General features: G+C 39.9%; 1 protein-coding gene and 1 long non-coding RNA gene across 2 annotated transcripts in view; one reads left to right on the top strand and one right to left on the bottom strand.

Annotated features, from left to right (window-relative positions):
• Positions 1-18,334, top strand: part of LOC122491751 — a 21,071-nt gene extending 2,737 nt beyond the window's left edge. The window contains exon 2 of the long non-coding RNA XR_006299431.1: positions 17,900-18,334. This is a non-coding gene — a long non-coding RNA (uncharacterized LOC122491751). The remainder of the gene's footprint in view (positions 1-17,899) is intronic.
• Positions 7,647-27,011, bottom strand: LRRC34 (leucine rich repeat containing 34). The gene is made up of 11 exons (XM_043594940.1): positions 26,870-27,011; positions 21,723-21,843; positions 21,095-21,213; positions 20,930-20,994; positions 19,824-19,907; positions 16,551-16,679; positions 14,742-14,837; positions 11,572-11,726; positions 11,029-11,184; positions 9,681-9,807; positions 7,647-7,995 (listed from the first exon to the last, which is right to left on the bottom strand). Exons 1-11 carry the CDS (start codon positions 26,970-26,972, stop codon positions 7,792-7,794), a joined length of 1,359 nt encoding a protein of 452 aa, XP_043450875.1. The 5' UTR covers positions 26,973-27,011; the 3' UTR covers positions 7,647-7,791.
• Positions 27,012-27,087: the final 76 nt, after the last annotated feature.

Genomic DNA, 27,087 nt, shown 5'->3' with positions numbered 1-27,087 from the left:
GTTCTTTATTCTGTTTCATTGACCTGAGTGTCTGTTTTTGTGCCAGTACCATATTGTCTTGATTACAGCTTTGTAATACGTCTTGAAGTCCGAGAACATGATGCCTCCAGCTTTGGTTTTCTTTTTCAAGATTGGTTTGGCTATTTGGGGTCTTTTCTGGTTCCATAAAAATTTTAGAATTGTTTGTTCTGGCTCTGTGAAGAATGCTGGTGTTATTTTGATAGGGATTGTATTGGATATGTAGATCGGGTAGTATTGACATTTTAACAGTGTTCTTCCTATCCAGGAGCATGGAATATTTTTCCATTTTATTGTGTCTTCTTTAATTTCATACATAAGCTTTCTACAGTTTTCAGTGTATAGATTTTTTACCTCTTTGGTTAGGTTTATTCCTAGGTATTTTATGGTTTTTGGTGCAGTTGTAAAGGGATTGATTCCTTGATTTCTTTCTGTTCTTTTTTATTGGTGTATAGAAATGCAACCGATTTCTATGCATTGGTTTTATATCCCGCGACTTTGCTGAATTCATGTATCAGTTCTAGCAGTTTTTTGGTGAAATCTTTTGGGTTCCCCATATAGAGTATCGTGTCATCTGTGAAGAGTGAAAGTTTGACTTTCTCCTGGCTGATTTGGATCTCTTTTATTCCTTTGTGTTGTCTGATTGCTGAGGCTAAGACTTCCAATACTATGTTGAGTAACAGTGGCGAGTGTGGACATCCCTGTCTTCTTCCTGACCTTAGGGGGAAGGTGCTCAGTATTTCCCCATTGACGATGATATTAGCAGTGGGTCTTTCATATATGGCTTTTATGATCTTCAGGTGTGATCCTTCTACCCCTACTTTCTTGAGGGTTTTTATCAAAAAGGATGCTGTATTTTGTCAGATGCTTTCTCTGCATCTATTGAGAGGATCATATGGTTCTTGTCCTTTGTTTCATTGACGTGATGAATCACATGGATTGTTTTGCTGATATTGAACCACCCTGCATCCCAAGTATAAATCCCACTTGGTCGTGGTGAATAATTCTTTTAATTATTGTTGGATTCGGTTGGCCACTATCTTGTTGAGGATTTTTGTATCCATGTTCATCAGGGAGAGAGGAAGAATCCTAAGCAGTCTCCGCACCTGAGCCATTCAGGCACCCCATCCTTATAGGAATCTTAATTTGAAAACAAGATTGGCCATAGACAACAGTAATTATTTGCAATCAAATCATTAAAATGTTACTGGCATCTTCTGGCGCCTGGGTGGCTCAGTAGGTTAAGCATCTGACTCTTGATTTCAGCTCCTGTCATGATCTCATGGTCCTGAGATTGAGCCCCAGTGGGCCTCTGAGCTGGGCATGGAGCCTACTTAAGATTCTCTCTCTCCCTCTGCCCTTCCCAACTCGTGCATGTTCTGTCTCTCAAAAAATACTTAAAAGAATTCTTAAATAAAAAAAATGTTGGAGCACCTGGGTGGCTCCATTAAGCATCCTACTCTTGATTTCAGCTCAGGTCATGATCTCCCAGTCGTGAGATCAAGCCCCATGTCAGACATGCACTGACTTTGGAGTGTGGGATTCTCTCTCTGTCTTTCTCTCTGTCTCTTTCTGTCTCTTGCTCTCTCTCTCTCTCTGCCTCTCCCCCGCTTGTGCTCTCTCTCTCCCTCTCTCCAATACATAAACATTTTTAATTTTTTTTAACATTTATTTATTATTGAGAGACAGAGCATGAGCATGGGAAGGGTAGATAGAAGGGGAGATAACAGATTCTGAAGCAGACTGCAGGCTCTGAGCTGTTAGCACAGACCACAGTGCGGGGCTTGAACTCACAAACTGCGAGATCATGACCTGAGCCAAAGTTGGATGCTTAACTGACTGAGCCACCCAGGCGCCCCATCAAATACATAAACAATTTTTAAAAATAAAAATAACAGCTCTTTAAAAAATGTTACTGGCATCTTCTAAAAAAGGATCTTAAAAATTTCACTGGCATCACTGACTTGTTTGGAAAGCCTCCACTTATATGTATTTGTAACGTGTATGTTTATAATATATTTGCTTATATTTGTGAGATTCTGTCAATACCCATAATACCTAAATAAGATACATAAAATACTTTTTCAACTTCTGAAATTCCCTGACAGCCTGCCACCTGAACCCGTTTTACAACCTCATGACAACTTTCAGTTAGGATAACTAATAATGACGTCTTCTTTTTTATGCTATTTTTACTACTTAATGATATTTTCTTTTTAAAAACAAATTTAATTCCTTAATTTTTTTTTCCACATGGTTAAAATTTTAGTCTCTATTCCTTTTTTCCCCCAGTCCTTTTTTTTTTTTTTTTTTTTTTTTTTTTTTTGATGTGTAGGTGACATTAGTTTCAGGGGTACAACATAGTGATTCGACAATTATATACAAAATGTTCACTATGGTAAGCTTAGTTACCATCTGTTACTATACAGTGTTATTATAATATTACTATGTTCTCTATGCTGTACTTTTCATTCTCATGACTTAAATATTTATTTTGAGAGAGATCATGAGCAGGGGAAGGGCAGAGGGAGAGAGAGAATCCCAAGTAGGCTCCACGCTGTCAGCACAGAGCCCAGTGCGGGGTTCGAACCCACAAAATGTGAGATTTTGACTTGAGCTGAAACCAAGAGTCAGTCGTTTAATCAACGGAGCCACTCAGGTTCCCCTGACTTATTTATTAAGTTTGGAAGTTTGTACCTCGTTAATCCCTTTATTTTGTCTGTCCTTTCATCTCCCTCTCCTCCAACAACCACTGGTTTGTTGTCTGTGAGTCTGTTTTTGTTCTTGTTTCTTTGTTCATTTGTTTTTGACTCCACATATAAGTGAAAGCATAGGTTATTTGTCTTTCTCTGTCTGGCTTACCTCACTTAGCATACATAACCTTTAGGTCCACTGATGTTGCCAGTGGCAAGATTTCATTCTTTTGGTTGAGTAATATTCCATTGTATATATGTACACTGCATCCTTATCCATTCGCCTATCAGTAGACACCTAAGTTGCTTCCATATCTTGGGTACTATAAGTAAAGCTGCTATAAACATAAGGGTGCATATCTTTTCAAATTCGTGGTTTTGGGGTTTTTTTGGTAAATACCTAGAAATGGAAATACTAGATCATATGGTAGTTGTATTTCTAGTTTTTTTTGAGGAATCTCCATACTCTTTTTCATAGTGGCAGTACCAGTTTACATTCCCACCAGTTCATAAGGGTTCCCTTTTCTCCAACACTTATCTCGGCTTTTTTTTGGTACTAGCCATTCTGACATATGTGAGGTGATATAATTGTGGTTTTGATTTTCATTTCTCTGATAACTAATGATGTTGAGCATTTTTTCATGTGTCTGTTGGCCATCTTTATGTCTTCTTTGAAAAAAAATGTCCATTCAGGTCCTCTGCACCTGAATAATAATTGGATTATTTGGGGGTTTTGGTGTTGAATTGTAGTTCTTCATGTATTTTGGATATTAACTTTTTATCATATATGCAACTAGCAAGTATCTTCTCCCATTTGGTAGGTTGCTTTTTTGTTTTGTTGATGCTTTCCCTCACTGTGCATAAGCTTTTTAAGTTTGATGTAGTCCCAGCTGTTTATTTTTGCTTTTGTTTCCCTTGCCTGGGAGATATATCCAGGAAAACGCTAAGGTTCATGTCCAAGAGATTCCAGCCTATGTTTTCTTTTAGGAGTTTTGTGGTTTCAGGTCTCTTATGTTTAGGTTTTTAATCCATTTTGAGTTTAATTTTGTCTATGATAAGGAAGTGGTCCTGTTCTCCCAGCAGCATTTATTGAAGAGACTGTCTTTTCTCCATTATGTACTCTGGTCTCTTTTGTCATGGAATAATTAACCATATAAGCATGGGTCTTTTTCTGAGCTCTCAATTCTGTTCTGTTGATCTCTGTATCAGTTTTTGTGCCTGTACCGTACTGTTTGGTTATTACAGCTTTGTAGTAGAGTTTGAAATCTTAGATTGTGATATCTCCAGCTTTGTTCTTTCTTAAGATTGCTTTGGCTATTCAGGGTCTTATGAGGTTCCATACAAATTTTAAGATTTTTTGTTCTAGTTCTGTGAAACATGTTATTGGTATTATTTTAGGGATTGCATTGTATGGCCATTTTAACAATATTAAGTCTTCCAATCCATGAGCATGGAATATCTTTCCATTTGTTTTATATCATCCTCAGTTTCTTTTATCAATGTCTTTTTTTTAACCTTTTTAAAAATATATATTTTGAGGGGCGCCTGGGTGGCGCAGTCGGTTAAGCGTCCGACTTCAGCCAGGTCACGATCTCGCGGTCCGGGAGTTCGAGCCCCGCGTCGGGCTCTGGGCTGATGGCTCAGAGCCTGGAGACTGTTTCCGATTCTGTGTCTCCCTCTCTCTCTGCCCCTCCCCCGTTCATGCTCTGTCTCTCTCTGTCCCAAAAATAAATAAACGTTGAAAAAAAAAATTTTTTTTTAATATTTATTTTGAGAGAGAGCGAGCAAGTGAGCAGGGGAAGGGCAGAGACAGCGGGAAGGAGAGGATCCCAAGCAGGTTCCACTCTGTCAGTGCAGAGCCTGACATGGGGCTCAAACTATTGAACTGTGAGATCATGACCTGAGCCAAAATCAAGAGTCAGACACTTACCTGACTGAGCCACCTAGGCACTCCACCTTTATTATTTTTTAAAAATAAGCTCTAGGGGCGCCTGGGTGGCTTGGTCGGTTAAGCGTCGGACTTCGGCTCAGGTCATGATCTCATGGTCCGTGAGTTCAAGCCCCGCATCGGGCTCTGTGCTGACAGCTCAGAGCCTGGAGCCTGTTTCAGATTCTGTGTCTCCCTCTCTCTCTGCCCCTCCCCTGTTCATGCTCTGTCTCTCTCTGTCTCAAAAATAAATAAACGTTAAAAAAAAAAAATTAAAAAAAAAAAAAGCTCTATACCCAATGTGGGACTTGAAATCATGACCCTAAGATCAAGAGTCACATGCTCTTGATCTTGAGCCAGCCAGGTGCCCCTCATCAATAGCTTACAGTTTTTAGAGTACAAGCTTTTCACCTTCTTGGTTAAATTTATTTGTATTTTGTTTTCTTTCTTTAAAGTTTATTTTTATTTATTGTAAGAGAAAGATAGCAATCAGGGGGAAGGGCAGAGAGGGAGACACATCACAGAGCCTGATGGAGGGTTCAAATTCACAAACCAAGAAATCATGACCTGAGCCAAAATCAAGAGTTGGACACTTAACTGAGCCACCCAGGCGCCCCCTAAGTTTTTTCTTTTTTTCAGTATCTACACTGAATGTGGGACTTAAATTCACAACCCTGAGATCAAGAGTCATATGCTCTTCCAACTGAGCCAGCCACCCTGGTATTTTATTCTTCTGATGCAGTTTTTATTACCACTTCCATGTTTATGTATATATCATATTCTGCCTCTTTTTGTGTATCCCTTGACTAATTTTTATAGCTATAAGCAATTGATCTACTAACTTAACTATGTATTTGCTTGTATTGTGAAATTTTCTCCTCTCAGTTTTCCTCTGGTTGTGGCCTTCTCTTTTCGTTTATAGAATTTCTATTAACATTTCTTGTAAAGCTAGTTTAGTAGTGATGAACTCTAACTTTTGTCTGGGATACTGTCTCTACTTCAATTCTGAGTGATAATTTTGCTGAATAGAGTAGTCTTGGTTGCAGGGGGTTTTGTTGTTTTGTTGTGTTTTTTCTTTCAGCACTTTATGCCACTCCCTTCTGGCCTGTAGAGTTTCTGCTGAAAATGAGCTGATAGCCTTATGGGGTTTCCCATGTATGTAAGTTTGCTTTTCTATTGCTTTTAGGATTCGCTTTTTAATTTTTGTCATTTTAATTATATGTCTTGGTGTGTATTATATACATATAATTATACATAATTATATGTATCGCCATTTTAATTATATGTCCTTGGGTTCACTGTAAGGCTGTCTTTGCTTTTTGTACCTGAATGTCTGTTTCCTTCCCCAGGTTAAGGTAGTTTTCAGTTGTTATTTCTTCAAATAAGTTTTCTGTCCCCCTTCTCTCATCTCCTTCTGGAACCCCCTATGATGCAAATGTTCATACACTGATAGATCACAGAGAGGTCCCTTAACTTATTCTCATGTATTACTTTTTCTTTTTGCTGTTCAGCTTTGGTGTTTTCCATTATCCTGTCTTCCAGATCACTGATCAGATCTGTATCCTCTACTCCACTGATTTCCTGTAGTCCATTTTTTTATTTTAGTTATTCTCTATCTCCGACTAGTTTTTAAATTTTATATCTCTGTGTTGAAGTTCTCCCTGAGTTCATCCATTCTTCTCTCAAGTCTGGTATCTTTAGGGCCATTACCTTGAACTCCTTATCAGGCATATTGCTTACCTGTTTCATTAGCTCTTATTTTGTGGTTTTGCCTTCTTTCATTTGAGACCTATTCCTGTCTCCTCATCTTGTCTGTTTCTGTGAATTAGGTCAGCTCCTTCTCTTAGGTCTAGAAAGTAGTGTCCTTGTGTAGAAAGGGTCCTATGGTTCCCTGTAGCACAGTCCTCCCTGGTCACCAGAACCTGTTGTGGTTGATATGTGACTAATGCCGGCATGCTGGTTGGTGATGCTAGCCCTCTACCCAGCTGACTACAGTGATTATCCTCTAGTGTTGAGGATACACTGGTGGGCAGTGCTTATCCCCTGCACGACTAATAAGCCCTGCTTCAGCCTCTGCAGTGTGGACAGCCTATCTGCAGTGATCTGCTTTGCTTGCTGTGGGCTTACTGGTGGGTCGGGCTTGCTTCCTATGTGGCTGGCTCTGAGACCTGGTTGTAGCAGCTGTGGGTTTGCTGGTAGGCAGGGCTAGCCTGTAGCCCAGCTGTCTATATAGTGAGCCTCTGTGACTGCTGCAGACACATCGACGGGTAGGGCTTTCTCAAACCTCTGTAGCTAGCTGAGAAGTGCAGCTACAGCAACTGCAGGCGCACTGGTGTGTGGGGTTAGCTCCCTCCTCTTCAGAGCAAGAGTTGCTTTGGAGGGGTGCCTGCTGGCATGGGCAGTTTGGAGAGGGCAGGGCACACCATGCTAGGAAGGTAGGTTGAGAATGTCAGAACTGGCTTCCATAAGTGTTCGGCTGTCTAGGCTGGGAGGGGGCAGGGAAACTGGCAGCCACCAGCACTTTCCTTCCTGGAGAAAGCTACTAGATTTCCTGTAGATTCCTGCCCCTCCTGTATACATCCTCAAATGAGGCAACAAATCTCCCTCACATACACCCCAGGCACTTTTCAAACTGCTTTTTAGTTGTTTAGTGTATTGGTTTTTAGAGGGTGGAGCCTTGGTTTCCTATAGCCCTCCAGCTCTCCTGGAGTTAAGCCCCACTGATGTTCAAAACCAGACAGTAAGGAGACTGGTCTTCCCAGTGCAAGTCCCCAGGGCCATTGGTGTCCAGTGTGGGCTCGCTTCTCCTTGCCTGTGATATCCTTCCCCTTTGTGGCTAGTCATTCCAGGGGTTTAGCTGTGGAAGATCTGTTCTGCCAGGCTTCAGGTTGTTTGCAGAGTGGAGCAGTTACCTTGATATGTCCGTGGGATGAGGTGAATTCAGGGTTCTCCTGCTCTACCATCTGTGCTCTCCTGTAAAATTTCTTCTAAAAAATTATATTACTCAGTTTTTCCACAATGGACAGTTAAAGTTTAATATATCTTTTACACATTTCAAGAAGTAGCTTGTTCTAATTTATGAACGAAAACTGTAGTAGGCCATAAAATATTAACATAAGGCAAATACGTGAAAATTATTTTAGAGCTTGTTTTTCATAGATCTGGACCTACTGGTACAAGAATAGAACCTGCATTAGATGACTGACTGCAAGCTTCTCCATAAGTTGGCCTCCAGTAATAATGCTTTTTAAGGCCATTGGAGACTTCTGCAAGATACACATGTCCATCCACCACAAATGGCTCCACATCTGTATTGTCTGGTTTTAGACGGCCTGTTTGAATTAAGTCTGAATATGCCTGTGATTTTTAAAAAAAAAGAACAAACTATCATTAATAAAATAGGTTGTTCATTTATCGTAATTAAATTTCTATATTCAAATTAGCTGTACTGATTTTCAGTTTAAAATATTTTGAGTAAATTACTGAATTTTATTTTCCACATATAGATTTTTGTTCACTTAATTTCACAATGAAATTAGAATCTTGCAAAATTTATTTCTAAGCTTTAAGGTATTTTTTGTCATTTTATGACTTCCAGAATTAACAATTCTCAACTGTTACTGATTTTGTGGGCCAAAAGGTCCCATGGTCAAAATTCCTACAGGGGATCTTAAATGAGGGACACAAGGAGTTGTATATGCCCTTGAAAATTTGATGGCCAGGGACCCATTTCTCAGAAAAATAATCAGATTTTGGCATCCAACTCTCTGGATTTCATAAACTCCCTGAAGCTCATTTATCGTCTGAGGCTAAGAGACCATTTCCATATTATTAGATGGTGGCCTGGCTGGTAGCCCCATTCTTTTTTCATTGTAGAATTTTCTTTGTTTATCTCATGGATCATTGGTACCTACGTAAGATCACACAAACATGCTAAGCTGGCTTGTCAGTAAGATTGTATACAGAGATAGGCAGAAATGTAGACAGTAAAAGAAAACTTCAGTTGCTTTCTGCTTTATTCCAAGCTCACCTTAGTTTCTAGTGTGTAGAATGTTTTTCTAAAATCAAGATTTAAATAGTATGTTTTATTACTCATTTTGGTGGTAGTTTTGGATAGCCTTTTTGCAAATTGAGATTTTTAGCATCTTCTTTCCAAATGAAAACTATTTGTTACTATGCTTTTTGTTTTGAAAGTAGTATCAAGGGCTGTGTTTGCATAAGCAACTGTAGGTCTCCAAAACCATGTCTTGGTTTAATTATTGGGCAGCAGATTAGAGACTGTGCTGCATCAAATTTAGAATAAATCAACAATTGTGATTTTTAAAATGTTTTAACTTTGGAGGAGTTGGGACTGTGTCATTCATTGATCTTTATATTAATATGTAGTATTTGAGATATTTTGCTATTTCAACCACAGAACTTTACAGTCATTTTTAGGGTTTTTTTTTTTTTTTAATTTTTTTTTTCAACGTTTATTTATTTTTGGGACAGAGAGAGACAGAGCATGAACGGGCGAGGGGCAGAGAGAGAGGGAGACACAGAATCGGAAACAGGCTCCAGGCTCTGAGCCATCAGCCCAGAGCCCGACACGGGGCTCGAACTCACGGACCGCGAGATTGTGACCTGGCTGAAGTCGGACGCTTAACCGACTGCGCCACCCAGGCGCCCCTAGGGTTTATTTTTAAATGTATCAGAACTGCAGTGTCTTACTATATTTTGTAATCATTCTTTTAATATTTATTTTTGAGAGAGAGAGAGAGACCAAGCAAGTGAGCAGGGGAAGGAGGGAAGGAGAGAGGGAGAGAGAGAATCCCAAGCAGGTTCCACTCTGGCAGTGCAGAGCCTGATACAGGGCTCCAACTCAACAAACTGAGATCATGACCTGAGCTGAAATCAAGAGTCAGACGCTTAACCTACTGCGCCACCCAGGTGCCCCAATATGTTATAATCATTTCTAAGGCCACCTGTAAATGTCTGATGTTATAGAGAAGACCCCAGAAAAAGCCTTCAGTGAAGAAGAAAGAAAACAAAACGAAACATACCACACATGTAGCTTCATCAAATTTGTTTCCCCAAATGTAGACATTAGAGAGTATGGGGTTTGTTTTCATGGACTGTGAAAGTGCAACAAGTCCTTCTCCCTTTATGTTGTTGTTGACTACTGACAACCTAGGGAGAAACAAGAAGTAATAACCCTAGAAACCAGTAAATACTTTCACAAAGAAGATGCATAAGTTAGCCAACAACATTTATTACATTTCTTTCTAAGTTTGTTATTTTTTTTTTAATTCTTTTTTTCTTCAACGTTTATTTATTTTTGGGACAGAGAGAGACAGAGCATGAACGGGGGAGGGGCAGAGAGAGGGGGAGACACAGAATCAGAAACAGGCTCCAGGCTCTGAGCCATCAGCCCAGAGCCTGACGCGGGGCTCGAACTCACGGACCGCAAGATCGTGACCTGGCTGAAGTCAGACGCTTAACCGACTGCGCCACCCAGGCGCCCCCTAAGTTTGTTATTTTAAGAGAGGGGGAGATAGAGGATCCGAAGTAGGCTCTGCACTTACAGCAGAGAGCTCTATGCAGGGCTCAAACACACGAAGCCTGACATCATGACCTGAGCCGAAGTTGGTCACTTACCCCACTGAGCCACCCAGGCACCCTTGTTGAATTTTATGCTGTAAAATCTTGGCATTACTCTTCAGCATCTGATGTAATCCTAAAATCCAAGAAACTTAGTCCTCTAATTGGATGCTTCATGTACCTAGTAGAGCTACCTACATTTTAGAAATCAGTAGGCTGTTTTATATCACTCAGTAAATGTTTGGGGTAGATTACAAATATGCCCTTCAGGATTAAGTCATCCAAGTAGTATTTTCTTTATTTTTTAAGTCTTGGTCATATTGAATGATTGTGATTTTTCTATAGAATTCAGGGTAAATACTATAAGCAGTAAGAATTCTCTCAGTCTTAAATCGATCATAATTAGAATCAATATAATTTTTAATAGACGTTACTTTTGGGGATGCCTGGGGGGCTCAGTCGGTTAAGTGGCCGACTTGGGCTCAGATCATGATCTCGTGGTTCGTGAGTTCGAGCCCCATGTCAGACTCTGTGCTAACAGCTCAGAGCCTGGAGCCTGCTTCAGATTTGTGTCTCCCTCTCCCTCTGCCCCCTCCCCTGCTCACATTCTGTGTCTCTCTCTCTCTCAAAAATAAACATTAAAAAAAAAAAATAGACATTACTTTTGAAAAAGAAATTGAAATGTTTAATATGTCAGTTTAGAAACTATTTTTATATATTTCATCATGCATCTTGAGTTAAACCTTTAAAACACTAACCTCAAGCCCTTTAAATTTTTGTTATTTTGATTAAATGTAAAGTGATACTAACGCTTTAAGACTCCTGTTGTGTGAAGCAAGAATTTCACTGAGATACTTTGCTCCTACATCTTCTATTCTGTTAAAAGAAAGATCTATTACTTCCAGAGTAGTATTGCTTTTCAGTACGTCAGCCAAACACACCATTCCATCACGAGTTATTTTATTGCTGGGAAAGGAAAAAATACGTGTTACATTTGAAAATATGAAGTATTCTTCTTTTATTCATAGAGATTAACAGGCCTCAGAATTGTTATATAGAACAGTACTTTCTCGTTCACTAAAAGATTTTCATCACTCAATTTCCCAAAAAGTTAATGAAAATTTGCTATAAAATGTTACTTTCATTCTGGATTACTCGTGATTAAATTGCTCATTCACATCGTAGGAGATACAATATCAGTATAAGCTAAATACTAAGACTTAGGATAAAAAGTTGACAACAATGGTTGCATTTTCTGATCTTTGGAATTAGCATCTAACGGCGAATCCTGTGTACTGTAAATGTTTACATAGATTATTCCCAGGACTTCTGGATTAATGTATTATCACTTACCAGCTCACATCAAGGTAGCGTAGGCTTCTATTCAGATACAGTGCATCGCATAATTGTTTTATTCCACAGTTTTTCATATTATGCTTACACATGTGTAGTGCAACAAGGCAGTGATTTTCTTTCAACATGTGGCCTAGATGAACTGTGGACTCTTCCTAAAAATAGGTAAAATCTTTTTCTAAAATACAATTTTGAAGCTATACCTGTTTATTCCAAACATATGCTAAGTTATTTAAATTAGCTTTAAAAAAATATCAAGACTATTAGTCTGTAATTTTCATTTGTTTTGGCTTGGCTTTTAAGAAAAATCATTTTTGCCACAAATGATACCTTATTTTAAAAATAGACAGTAGGTACTTGCAAGGTACAGTGACTAAGTGATGTAAAGTAAGAGGCTGGTTTTAAAAAGGCATAATCCTAAACAATCATTCCAGGTGAAAAAAAAAAATTGGTCCCATGACATATTGAGCATATTAAGCCCCCTTATTGTTGTCCTCTCAGTCTCTGAATTTTTCTTACACCCTCCATATGTTCCTGAACTTTTCTCTTGATTCCTACTCTTCATAGTCTTTAGGCAAAATACACATTTCCCAATGTTGATTCTATTTAAAAACACTCATTAATCGTGTGATATCTAGTTCTTCCCTTTTATATAATCATCCCAAATTTCTAAATATGTTTTACTCTTCTAGTCACTGGAAGACTTTTTTTTTTTTTAATTTTTTTTTTCAACGTTTTTTTTTTTATTTATTTTTTGGGGGACAGAGAGAGACAGAGCATGAACGGGGGAGAGGCAGAGAGAGAGGGAGACACAGAATCGGAAACAGGCTCCAGGCTCTGAGCCATCAGCCCAGAGCCTGACGCGGGGCTCGAACTCACGGACCGTGAGATCGTGACCTGGCTGAAGTCGGACGCTTAACCGACTGCGCCACCCAGGCGCCCCTGGAAGACTTATTTTTAATTCCAAAATCTAGCTGCTTCCAGGCAAAAGGTATGTAGCCCCAATGAGGATTTGAATACCAAGCACTTTAAATTTTTAACAGAGTCAGTCTTGAAATGAATGGGTCAGAGTATTTTATGGTAAGAAGTCCTCTTGCTTGATTGCTGTATTTATAAGAAGTTTTACAGTCACTGGAAATGCTGAATACAAACATGGATAACTATGCTCAAATTACATATTTCTATATAATACTCTGAGAAAAACCTACTTTGAGAAAAACTTTAAAAGTTAAATGAGACCACGTGGCAGTAGCAGATAGTACATGAGTTTTATAATAAAAGTATTTGAGCTTTATAATAAAACTGTCCAGGGGTGCCTGGGTGGCTCAGTCAATAAAGCGTCTGACTCTTGATTTCGGCTCAGGTCACGATCTCACGGTTCATGAGTTCAAGCCCCACAACGGGCTCTCTGCATACAGTGCAGAGCCCGCTTGGGATCTCTCTCTCCCTCTCTCTCTGCCCCTTCCCTGTTTGCATGCGCTCTCTTGCTCTCCCAATACCCTTAAAACTGTCCAGATACTTGCATTATACTAGCTGTATGACTTTGAGCAAATTATTTCATCTAGCTGAGTCTCAGTTTCCTTACCTGTAAAACAGATAAAATTCTACTTCCCTCACAGAATTAAATTAACAAAAAAGTACATGGCCCCAAATAAGTGTTCTATAGAACACTGCAAAGCATTTATTATTATTCAGTGTTCTGTAATCCTGTATCTTATTTAAATTATTGCTGACACTGAAATAGATACACCCAAAGGAAGCTATAGTTTAGGATCTTAACAAATGCAAATTGATCACTCAGGGGCCAAATATTGCTCTGCATGGTGCCTGAAACAGAGGACATGATACATATTTGTGTTTTATGCTTTGCGTTTTTTTTTAGGTCAAGAAATTCGGTTGAGTGACCACCCTTATTTAAGGGACGGAACTAGAATCAGAAATAGTAAAGAGTTTTTAGGTCAATTCACTGAGTTTGACAATTTGCCTAAGATGATGCCTGGCATCAGTATCTTTCCAAGCTCCCCAGATAATGAAATGGAATTCATTAAATGGAACAGGTTTGCAGGCTTATGTTTGGGAACAGCACAGTATGAGGAAGCACGTGAGGATTCTACTCCACAGCCACTGAAGAAACTAGTGCTCACAGGGAGAGAGAGGGTGGTGGCTGCCTTGGAGAGGAATAGAAAGCAGGCTAGAGTTTACCTGGCTAAACTCTCAGCACCAGGCTGAGAGCAAGGTCTTGGACCTGAGAAAGGCCTTTGGGCTTTTCATAATTCTCAGATTTGGGAATGAGAACACTCGACACACAAGAGGAATCGTGCTTCTGATGTGATTTCATATAGTTTAACACACTTATTTCTTTGAGGCTTTAATCCAGAAAATTTTGATTTAGCCTTCATAGGTCACATCCTCAATCTGAGAACCTTCTCTGCCACTTGTAAAAGAATGTTAAAGGAATAAGGAGAAGCCTTGACAGCAGGTACCATGTTTTCCCTCATCTTGTCTCCAGTAGATATCTTACCTATAGGATCAAGTCCAGACTTCCCAGGCTGCTATTCACTCACATTCTGCCATTATTACTCATAATTTCAAAAGTGGTTTAGTGATACCAATATAACAGACAACAAAACAATTTACACTGAGCTTTTATAATCTAGCCTTTAAAACTTGGATCATTTGGGGGCACCTGGGTGGCTCAGTAGGTTAAGCATCCGACTTCAGCTTAGGTCATGATCTCACGGTTTGTGGGTGAGATCACACATGGGGCTCTGTGCTGACAGCTCAGAGCCTGGAACCTGCTTTGGGTTGTGTGTCTTCCTCTCTCCCTGCCTCTCTCCCTGCCCCTCCCCGACTTGTTCTCGCTCTCTCAAAAATAAACATTAAAAAAATTTAAAAAAAAACTTTAATCATTTGTTTTTGTCTGAGCTACTTTGCCTCTCTATAGGTTTACTGTTAATCTGAGTTTACAAGAAAAAAAAAAAAAGACATGTTTACTGCTTAAATAAGCAACATCTAAAATCATGACTCAATTTTTCTTCAAGTAAGCTTTTGTTTGTAAATGCAGTTAATTCTAAAAATATAATGCATTCATGAACCTTGACATAACCTTCAATAAGTAGTACCTTCGTTTTATTCACATAATATTAGCTGTCATCACTTTGAATACATACCTGTTCACCATACAGTATAGGTCGGTTTAGGTTTATTCCCTTAATTGTTTGGTTTTGAGTTAGGACTGTAGCAAATGCTATCACACTTTGCATTCCCTAAAAACAATAAATTCATTAAGGAAACTGACAACATATTTAATGTCCCTATTTCAAAATCAGTAATCTGGATTCAGTTAAATAAATTGTATTTTGAATTGTAAACCTTTCATGGTCAAATTCAGAAATGAATGATCACTGTGTTTTCTCCCTGGCCTAAAATCTGTAACATGATGGGGAGTTCTGAAAGTTTCACAGTCCATTTCCTAGGATGTTTACCTCCAGGTTTGCTCCTAAGTCCTCAAGGTACTGTGTGTTGCAGACAGACCTCAGATACATAGATACACACGTGGGTCCCAGCTAGCACTCTGCACTACTGAGAACACTGCAAGTTTTACGCATACTTGAACCCTCTGTGTGAGTTGTGGCAAAGATTTACTAATCCATTTTTCACAGCTTCCACAGGCCTCCCTCTTTACCTTATTGGAAGGGCCTAATTCTTCCCCATTTCTGTGATGGACACCACCGACCACACCCAGGTGTTACACCAGAAAACCTGGGCTTCCTTGCACTCCGCCACTCCACTCACCCTCCCATCCAATTAATCAGTAAGTCTTAAGAGATTCTGTTTCCAAAAGATGTCTCAAATTAGCCCATCTGGGTGCCATCACCCCAACCCCAGTCCTTATCGTCGTCACCCGGACTACTGTAGTAACTTCCTAAATGGTCTGTGAGCTTCCTCTGTCACTAATTCCCCAACAGAGAAACCAGAGATCTTTTTAAAGGACCAGATAACGTCACTTCTCAAAGCCTTTCCATGACACATATTTATAACAATCCCCTCTTCCCCTGATGTATGACCTGCAACCCATACAACATTGCTGGATCTGGCCTCTGCAAACCTCCGCCTTCATTTTGAGATACTCTTAACTCCCTCATCCACTCTGGCTTTTGGGTTCTTAAAACCTGCGGAGTCAGTATTTCATTACTCATGTACCTCTCATGATTTTTGCTATATTTGGGTGTCAGTTTTATTATTTACTTAATAGTTTTCCATTAAATCAATTCACTTTTTCCATCTTATTTTAAAACTGTCATTACTATAAATGGAAAACCTTAAGTAAATTCCTCAAAATAAGCATCTATAAAAATAAATACATGAGTATTAAAATCGCCTCAGTCTGTATTAGTAATGCCACCCATACAACACTTGGGGCAGCACTATCTTAGAGTCTGTATGTGTTGGACCCCTGCCTTGAATGTTCTGCCATGGATGCTTTCCAAGGCAGTTATTCCTCATCCTTCATGACCAAGTGTTACCTCCTCAGATATTAGAAACTACCCTATCCTGAAGATTACCTCCTACTTGGCAATCTTTGTAGCACTTTTCTCTTTATTGATGTTTTCCCAACTGGAATATAAGCTTTCTAATGAAGTAGCATTTTTTTTAAATAAGAAACAACAATAACAACAGAAAACACTACAATCTTTTTTCTCAAAAGATCCCATATAGGTTAAGAAGGGTTATAGATGGAAGCTTAGGAAGAATTTTATTCTAAGTATTCCTCTATAATAAATACAATCTGATTTTATTAATAGCACTATTATGCCTAATAGTATAAAAAAAAAAAAACCTTTTTCTCTGATATTAGGGGAAAGCTTAATCATTCCTTAGATGGTCATTTAGCTGGTCTCTTTAACAATTACCTATCCTGGTTTCCAGGGAGAATGACGCAGTACCTAGGCGATATTTCTTATAACCATTTTACTCACCAGATCACAGTCACCCAGATCTAATTTTTCTAAGGATGAATTAATTTGCAGCATTGCAGCAAAAAACATTCCACCTTTATTTTCAATCTTGTTTCCAGTCATTCTTAGGTATTTCAGAGTTGTATTCTTCTGCAAAGGAAAAGAACCAAAACTTCGTTAAATTTTAGTCCACAGAATTCTTGTTTGATTACGTGAGTTAGGAGACTATATTACTATTTGTAGACTCCTCAGTTTTTCATGAAGACAGAAGAGGATACACTCCTTAAGGGTACCATTCAGCTACTCATAGCATAAAAATCTAGCTTAATTTTTTAGTGGAGAGAATGCCCCGGAAACAGATGCCCAAAAATGCCCAGTAAATGAAGCAGATTTTAATAAATTTTCCTTTCACTGGGAAATCTATAAGTTTGTTTTCTAACAAAATTATGCCACTTTTTTTTGAGGTGAAATTCACATAACCCAAAGTTAACCATTTTAAAGTGTACAATTCACTGGCTTTTAATAAATTCACAGTGTTATACGGCCATCACATAGCTAGTTCCAAAGTATTTTTATTACTTCCTCAAAAGGAGACACTATACCCATTAAGTACTCATTCCATATTCTCCCTGTATCACTTCTAAAGGAATATAATTTCTCAAACATTTGCAAAGTTTAACTCCTCTCATTCCACTCTTTTGATAATTCTTTCACAAATAAAACTACAGACATTTCAATATGCTGATGAGTAAATATCAGAAGACATGCAAGTGCAAATAGTTATCTTTAAAGTTAATCCAAACCCCTTAAGAGCAGGAAGAAGGCAAGGAGGTCTACTGTTAACACTTCTTTTTAATATTGTACTGGAGATTCTAGACCACGCAATTAGGCAAGGAAAAGAAACAAAAAAGGCATCCAGATTGGAAAAGAAGTAAAACCATCTCTGCATATAATGTGATCTTATTTATGGAAAATCCAAAGGAATCCACCAAAAAAGCTGTTAGAACTAGTGAGTTCAGTGAGACTGCAGGGCAAAAGACCAATTGTGTGTGTGTGTGTGTGTGTGTGTGTGTGTGTGTATTTTTAATCGTATTTCTACACACTAGCAATGAACAACCCAAAACTGAAATTAAGGTTATCCCATTTACAATAGCATCAAAAAGAATAAAACGTTAGGAATAAGTTTAGCAAAAGCAAGACTTGTACGTTAAAAACAAAGCACTTTTGAAGGAAATGAAAAACCTAAATAAATGGAAACCCTTCCCATGTTCGTGGATCAGAAGACTTAATACTGTTAAGATGGCAATACTCCCCAAACTGATCTAAAGACTGAAAGCAATTCCTCTCAAAAATCCTTGTTTTTCTTGCAGAACTTGATAAACTGATCTTAAATTTCATACGGAAATGCAAGGGACCAGCACATGTTGAAACAGAAAGGACCCATATGGGCTTCTTGACTTCAGAACTGGCTACAAACTACAGTAATCAAGATAGCGTGGGACTGGCATAGGGATCAAAATACAGGTTAATAGAATGAAGAACAGAGAAATAAGCCATTTACAATCGATCGAGAAAATTAATGGGGAAGAACAGTCTTAAATAGTATTGGGACAACTGGATATCCACATGCAGAAGAATGAGGTTAGACTCCCACCTCACATCATATACAAAAATTGACTCAAGATGGATCAAATAACTAAATGAAAGAGCTAAAACAAAACTGTTAGAAGAATACGCAAGTGTAAATCTTCATGACTTCGAGTTAAGCAAAGCCTTCTTAGATATAACAACAAAAGCAAAAATAAATCGAACTTTATCAAAATTAAATAATTTTGTGCTTCAAAGGACAGACACCATTAAGGAAGTGAAAAGACAACCTAAACTACAGAATGAGAGAAAACATTTGCAACTCAGGTATCTGATAAGGGACTTAACATCCAGAACATGTAAAGAACTCTCACAGTTTATAAATTTTTTTTTTTTTAACGTTTGAGACAGAGACAGAGCATGAACGGGGGAGGGGCAGAGAGAGAGGGAGACACAGAATCAGAAGCAGGCTCCAGGCTCTGAGCCATCAGCCCAGAGCCCGACGCGGGGCTCGAACTCACGGACCGCGAGATCGTGACCTGAGCTGAAGTCGGACGCTCAACCGACTGAGCCACCCAGGCGCCCCAGAACTCTCACAGTTTAAAAAGACAACTAAAAACCATTTAAAAATGGGCACCGAATAGACGTTTCTCCAAAGAATGGCACATGCAAAGATGCTCAACATCATTATTTATGAGGGAAATGCGAATCAAAACCACAAAACCTCTTCATATCCACCAGGATGGCTAAAATCAAGACAGTAACAAGTGCTGGTGAGGATGTAGAGAAATTAAAACACTCCACATTGCTGGTGGAATCATAAAAAGGGACAGCCACTTTGGAAAACAGTTTGGCAGTTTCTCAAGATGTTGAACACCATTACCAAATGATCTAGCAGTTTCACTCCTAGGTATATAACCAAGAAAATGGAAAACCTATGCACACAAAAATGTGCAAATATTCACATTATTATATATAATTCACATTATTATAGCATTATTATAGACAAAAAGTGGAAACCCAAATGTCCTTTAACTGATAGATGAACAAAATAGGATATATCCAAACCATGGAATATTATTGGGCAATAAGAAGGAATGAAGTATGTTACAATATGGATGAACACTCACTGGGGAGTGAAAGAAGCACGGAGAAGGGTTGCTAATGGCTTTGCGGCATCTTTGGGGGATGAAAAGTTCTAAAAATAGACAGTGATGGTTGCACAATTCTGAATATACAAAGACGCACAGAGCTGAACACCTTAAAGGTAAATTTTTATGGGAAAACGTAAATTTTTATGTATGTGAATTATACCTCAATAGAGCTGTTTATTTTTAGGGGTACCTGGGTGGCTCAGTCAGTTAAGTGTCTGATTCTTGGTTTTGGCTCAGGTCATGATCTCACGGTTCATGGGTTTGATCCCCACATCGGGCTCTATGCTGGCAATGTGGAGCCTGCTTGGGATTCTCTCTCTTTCCCTTTCTCTTTGTCCCTCCCCTGTTCGCTCACTCTCTCAAAATAAATAATCATTTTTTAAAAACTGAGGTCAAAAGTGCTTGTAATATTACATTTTAATACATCAAAGTACAATAAAAGTACACATTTGAATAATGTAAGTTCACAGTGATATTTTATTACGTTGATTACAAGCTATCAGAAGTTAAAATTCCCAAAGAAAATGTTGGTTTAAGGTATTTAAATGCTTACATGTAGTGCTTTAGCAATCAATTCTCCACCTTCGGGCCCAATATCATTAAACATAAGATTTAAATAAATGAGTTTATGTTGTTTCTATAATAAGGAGAGAAAAGAAACTATTATTAGGAATGCAATTATTAGGAAACAAATCAATCTAGGAGCTGCTTTATTTAAATAAAAGTATTCACCTCCAAAGAAAATCTTTGCAACATAGAAAATCTTTAAGTCCAGCACAAGAAACTACCATTAAGGGCCGGGGGAGGGGGTGGAGATTACCATTCTCATTTAAACATAACTGCAATATAAATGAAAGAAAAAGACCACATTCTTTTTTGATCAATGATTCAAAGTACGAATGTGCTTACAAAGTATGAGTGTACAAGTTTGCAAAAGAGGACTCAGGAGCTCTAGGTACCAGTAGTCTACTGATAAATACACAGGTGGGTTTTCAGTGTATTTCAAGTGTTATAAATATACTGCAAGGTCAGGACCTGGACATTTTGCAAAACTGTCACTTTGTGGGTGTGCCACGAGACTAGGTGGTTTCACTGTAAACAGAACATTTTGATGACTTTTGCAGCATTTTTGTAATTGTTGAGAATAAATTTAGTTTATATTCTTTTTTAATCTTCGCTCTGTCCTTACATTGTGTGCTATCTCATGGATAGGAGAATTTTAAAATCACTTTTAAGCTCATTGGAAACATGTTTAGCAGTTGAGATTGGGACAAGTAAGAACTGAAAAAGCGAATTCAAGAGAGGTAGTGAGTAAGTGATATATGCTGCCTTAAACATTTTAACTGAAAAAACAGACACATACACATATTTGCCAATCGTCTTGAGGTCGGAACAAGGGCCTTTTCTTAAAGTACACCTATCTGATTGGTGGACCACACGTTTTTTGTTTTGTTTCTTTGACCACACTGTATTTCTTAAACAAAATGCAACCATAATGCAGCACTTCAGCCTGGGCCGTTCCAAAGTGAAGACTGTAATAAAGGGTTAACTTAGCAGGCTTAGGGTACTCAAACTCTGCACATTCCAAAGAAAGGACTGGTTCTTAACTGACTCCTGGGAGAAAACAAAAAGAACTGAGAACATGTTGCAGTAAAATACCTGAAGCAGTCTTGCAGCATAGTATGCACCAACATCACTCATGAGGTTATATCTAACATCCAAACCTGGAGAACACGGATGAATAGAGGCAGATATTCCTTATAATGAATAATTAAAATCAGGAAAATGAAAGCAAGAGGCAACGATTCTTAAGGAAGCATATACCATTAATATATGGATTCTTCTTTAAAATTCTGGAAAGAATCCAAAAATCTTCACCTGTTATTCTTTCTACTGGCATTAAGCGACTGTTACCAGGAATGTTTAATGTGATTCCTTCCAATCTGTTAAAATACAAAAAAGAAACCCAGTAAAGAAATAAAAGCACTTTTTCCCTCATGTGTAAATAGTAACGTCATGAATAGCATTTACTGAAACCAAGTATGTGTCACAATATAGATTTACAGCAAGTAACTTAAGAGGGCTGAATATTCTACAGATTTTACAGACACTTTTATATTATAGAATTTTTCTCACACACACACAAAACAATGTATCTCTACTTGACAGATAATGACATCAAAGACTTCAACGATTTTCATAAATAAATCCAGCCCACAGGAGTTCAGCACAAATCTGGAGCCGAGAGCCACTGGTCTCGTGTTCGTTCCCATATACTCCACTACCTCTGGGACTAACGCTGTCCATCATTTACCTCTCTAAATCAAAAAGTACGTCCATTTTAAAAAGGATTTGCAAGTGGCTTTAAACAAATCACTCAGTATTCCAGGATTTTCACACAGATGATTATCAGTGAATATTACTTATGTAATCAAGTATTTGTCTTCCTTACCCCTTTTCAATTTCTTCATCCACTTCCTGGAGTAGATGCCATACAAAGGAATTAATTTTCCTGGACTTTTCCATACACAGATTATAATAATCTTCCTGGAGACTGCCAATAATTTCTGGAACTTTTGAAAAAGTAGTGCATTACTCTTCACAATGTGAATTATACCGGGACCTTTCCCTTTCCCTCTACACCCTCCCCCTGCCCCCCGCGCAAAAAAAAAAAAAAAAAAATTACACTTCTTCCAAAGATACGAATGTGTATGTGAATAGAGTCAGGGGTAAGGAAGAAAAGGAGATGAGATTAAGAGCAAGAGGGGGAAAATAGAAGGAATCGAGGCGAATGAAAATGCCGTTCGAACAAGAGCCATAGAAGCCCCCACTGAGGGTAGGCAGACACTAACTGGGAATTGACACAAAGGGAGAACTACAGACCTGGTAGCTGAGGAAAAGGATATTCATAAAAATTAAATATTTTGTCCAAAACCATACAGCTAATGAGGGCAGAGTATAAAAACTGACTCCAAAGCCTCTTTCCACTCTGCCACCTTAGGTTAGGATGACTCACACTTTCTTATCATGACTTCAGATAAAGACAATTCTATCAGAGAATCTAAACTTTAAAAAGATCTGAAAAATCACCACGTCCCATAGGCTTCTTGGATACCCTCTCTACCATGCAGGTTGATGCATCTTTGAATATAGCTGTCAGTTCCTCCTTACACTAAGTGGAGGCCTGGCTCATAGCAGCTCTTCACCTACCCTAGCCTTCCATGTCCTCTTTTTTTTTTTAAGTTTATTCTGAGAGAGAAGGAACCAGTGGGGAGGGGCAGAAGCATGGGGACAGAGGATCCAAAGCAGGCTCTGTGCTGACAGCAGAGAGCCTGATGTGGGACTCAAACCCACAAACTGTGGGATCATGACCTGAGCCCAATTTGGACACTTGAGCCACCCAGACACCCCCTTTTCCTCTTTCTAAAGATTGATTTTGCTCTGTTCAGCCCTTAACAAAGAAGACTGAAACAAAGCAGGAGTTGAACTCTCTCCTTTGTTACACCTGCTGCTTTCCTTAAAGGTCTTAGTTTTTCATATTAATTTAAAAGGATCTTTTGCCAGACCCACGCCTTCCAGGGTGGAAGCTATGCTGTCATTCTCCTTAGAAGCACATGCCACTATCTTTGTTTCCTGTCCTATCTTTTGTGTCTCTTGAAAAAAAAAAATCTGTGCTCAGAGATCTCACGACTCAACCAACCTAGTGTCTTCAGAGCCAGCCTCTTAGAGTCTCTGCATCTCAACAGATGTTCTTTGCTGAGATTTTTGCTGAGTAGATTTCTACGTTATATGAACCCAAGACTTTACTAAACACATTTGCAAAACAAGATTTAAGATGAGGAATGTTGTATTAAAAAGGAAAGCAGTACACTTTTCTTAACAGTTTTTAAGAATGAGCTTTAAAGGGGCACTTGGGTGGCCCAGTCAGTTGAGCGTCCGACTTCGGCTCAGGTCACGATCTCGTGGTCTGTGAGTTCGAACCCTGCGTCGGGCTCTGTGCTGACTATTCAGAGCCTGGAGCCTGTTTCAGATTCTGTGTCTCCCTCTCTCTCTACCCCTCCCCCGTTCATGCTCTGTCTCTCTCTGTCTCAAAAATAAATAAAAACATTAAAAAAAAAAAAGAATAAGCTTTAAAGGGACACTCGGGTGGCTCAGTCAGCTGAGCGTCCGACTTTGGCTTGGGTCACTATCTCATGGTTTGTGAGTTCGAGTCCCACGTTGGGCTCTGTGCTGACAGCTTGGTATTGTCTCCCTCTCTCTCTGCCCCTAACCCACTCACATTCTGTCTCTGTCTCTCCCAAAATAAATAAACATTAAAAAAATTTTAAATAATAAGCTTTAACAAAAATTAACCCACTTATTCCAGACAACTTGGAAATTTCAGTATAAAAAAAAAATAAACATTTATCAGCAATCCCACTGCCAAAGAACCATTATAACTGAGGCCTGTGGGTATTTCCTCCCAAATGTTTTTCTCACATATGTACTTATTAGCATTTTTAAACAAAATTGGAATATTTCAGTACAGTTCCAGATCTTTTAACATTATGTTGTGAGTTTTCCCATGTCATTCTCTGAAATTTTTTTATGTCAACAGAATTTCCTCTCTTGTGTGTGGATGTACCTAAGAAACCCTTCACTTATTTTAGGAAGTTTTCATGTATTTAAACAACATTTTAGCACAATATCTCCCAAATTGTGCTCTTTAGAATACTAATCTATGAAATGATCAAAGATACTCTGGGGCACCTGGGTGGTACAGTCAGTTGAGCATCTGACTTTGGCTTAGGTCATGATCTCACGGTTCTTGAGTTCAAGCCCCACATCAGGCTCACTGCTGTCAGTGCAGAGCCCGCTTGGATCCTCTGTCCCCCTCTCCCTGTACCCCTACCCTGCACGCTCTCTTTCAAAAATAAACATTTAAAAAAAAAAGATGTTCTAAGTAGAATAGATTTTATTGTCAGATAAGCTTGGGAAGCGCTGCAGTAAACAAAGCTAAACAGACCCCTATCTGTATAACACTTCTCTGGACATTAAAAACACTCAAGAGTGTAAGGGTCTTTAAATTATTGAGCCTGGAGAGAAGGGAGAATAAAAATACTCCATCTCCCAGACTTATGTGACCAGGGTTCACATGGAATTCAATCTACAAAATGCTACTTTAGCATTCTCGACAGGAAACATAGCAAACAGATGTCAAACACATTTACTTGTTGGAGCTGGACTCCCACTGGGCTTGTTTCCTCCCTTCTACTACCTTCCTTGTTTTGTTTTTTAAATTTTAACAATTATTTTTGAGAGAGACAGACGGACAGACAACGCGAACGGGGGGGTGGGGGGGGGGGGGAGACAGACAGAGAGGGAGACACAGAATCTGAAGCAGGCTCCAGGCTCCAAGCTGTCTGCCCAGAGCCTGACACGGGGCTCGAACTCACAAACCATGAGATCATGACCTGAGCTGAAGTCGGACCCTCGACCAACTGAACCACCCAGGAGCCCCATCCTTGGTGTTAAAAACAGACTACCGTGAGAATCTCTGAGGCTCAGTGCCTGCCTTCAGCTGGCCACAGCACACCCGGGACATGCAGGAGAAATGCGTCAGACTTAGAAATCCTGTTTCTTTGAAAGAAGGAGGGAATCTTAAACTATACACTAAATATAGCTAAAGAAAGTTAATACGAAAAATTCTTATCACCCGACTGTGGATTTAAAGTGTTTAAAAGTTTCCGGTAGGGGCGCCTGGGTGGCGCAGTCGGTTAAGCGTCCGACGTCAGCCAGGTCACGATCTCGCGGTCCGTGAGTTCGAGCCCCGCATCAGGCTCTGGGCTGATGGCTCAGAGCCTGGAGCCTGTTTCCGACTCTGTGTCTCCCTCTCTCTCTGCCCCTCCCCCGTTCATGCTTTGTCTCTCTCTGTCCCAAAAAAAATAAATAAATGTTGAAAAAAAAAGTTTCCGGTATATTTTTCTGTTATGCTCTCTTTCATTTAAAATTCACCTAAGGGGGCGCCTGGGTGGCGCAGTTGGTTAAGCGTCTGACTTCAGCCAGGTCACGATCTTGCCGTCGTGAGTTGGAGCCCCGCATCGGGCTCTGGGTTGATGGCTCAGAGCCTGGAGCCTGTTTCCGACTCTGTGTCTCCCTCTCTCTCTCTGCCCCTCCCCCGTTCATGCTCTGTCTCTCTCTGTCCCAAAAATAAATAAACGTTGAAAAAAAAATTTTAAATTCACCTAAGTACTGTATGTCGGGATTTTATGGCATCAGTAATTTATTTCCTGTATTCATATTCACGGAAAATAATAAGTCAGTGTTCCAATTGTAAAGCTAAGACTAGGAATACCAGTTACACAAGAAAATGTCAAAGTCTAACCCAAATGTCATTTTTAATCCATGCCAAAGTCTTATATTCCAAATATTTTGCACCTAGGAGCACTTTTTAAAAATTCTATATTAAAAAAAAAAAAGTGGGCAGGGGCTCAGTTTGGAGGTGGTCCCCTATACCCTCCTACACTGGCACCACCCAAGTACTGGGGAAATCCAAGGGTTGGGAGTGAGTCAGAGTAAGTGCCTATCCAGGATCAGCTGTGTGACTTTGAACAAGTACAAGTTATTTAAATTCTCCCATCTTAAACTTCCTCTTATGCTAGAGGCAGAGCTAGATGCCCATCTCACAGATGCAGTAAGGAATAGTTAAAGCCTCTAGCACAGTTCCATATCTACAAGCACCCAACCCTTTAAAACAAGCATCCAGGGGCCCCTGGGTGGTCTGACTTAGCTCAGGTTATGACCTCACTACTCATGAGTTCAAGCCCCACATGACCTCTGTGCTGACAGGTCAGAGCCTGGAGCCCGCTTTAGGATTCTGTCTCCCTCTCTCTCTGCCCCTCGCCTGCTCGTTCTCATTCACTCTCTCAAAAATAAACATTTAAAAATATATTTAAAAAGACAAACAAAAACAAGCATCCAAAATGGAAACAGTGAGGAATACCTGGGTGGCTGAGTCAGTTAAGCAACCCATTCTTGATTTCTGCTCAGATCATGAGCTCATGGTTCTTGGGTTTGAGCCCTGCAATAGGGGTCCTACTGAGCCTGTTTGGGATTCTCTCTCTCTTTCTCTCTCTTCCCCTTTCTCCCTCTCTGCCCCTCCCCTGCTACGTGCTCTTCCTCAAAAATTAATCTAAAAAAAATGGACAGGATGGCAGGAGGAGGGGTGTGCAGACCATACTCGAGACCCTCTTGCCCACCTAGGCCCCGCTTTCTGGAGCTTGCACACAAAAAAGGGCCCAAGAGGAGCACCTACACACCCTTCCCTGAGACGGGAGAGCAAATCAATAGACACACCTCCCCCAGGACAACCTATCAAGTGAAGGGCAGACCCTCGGGGAGGAAGGGGGCGGATCGTGGGGCTCCCCTCCCACCCATATGTGGGGGCCCCCGAAGTTCTGGCCACAGCTGGGGTTCCCAGGGGCACCCTCCTGCCCAGCCGCCTCAGGCCAGCAGCCTGCTCGGAGGAAAGGGCTGGTGCGAGCAAGCCCGCGGCTGGGGTATCACCCCTCGCCCGCTCCACCTGGCCAGGCAGGCGCCGAAGGACACCCTATTTCTTACCGCTCCTGTCGGCCGGGGCCCAGGACGTAATAGGGATTGTAGTGGGAGCGGGAGGGGGAGACGGGGACTTTGCCCGGGCCGCCACCTTCCCACCGCCCAGCATCTCCCTTTCCGCCCCCAGAGCGGCGGTGGAGTTGTCATGACGACCGCGCGCATGCGCCTGCCCAGTCCCAGACCTCCTGCCAGCTGCACCGGGGCTCGCGTGACCGCCGGACCCT

The sequence above is a fragment of the Prionailurus bengalensis genome, chromosome C2, assembly GCF_016509475.1.
Source record: "Prionailurus bengalensis isolate Pbe53 chromosome C2, Fcat_Pben_1.1_paternal_pri, whole genome shotgun sequence".
Lineage (NCBI taxonomy): Eukaryota > Metazoa > Chordata > Mammalia > Carnivora > Felidae > Prionailurus > Prionailurus bengalensis.
Note: the sequence above shows the minus strand (reverse complement) of the source record. Positions and strands in the feature narration are given on the sequence as shown.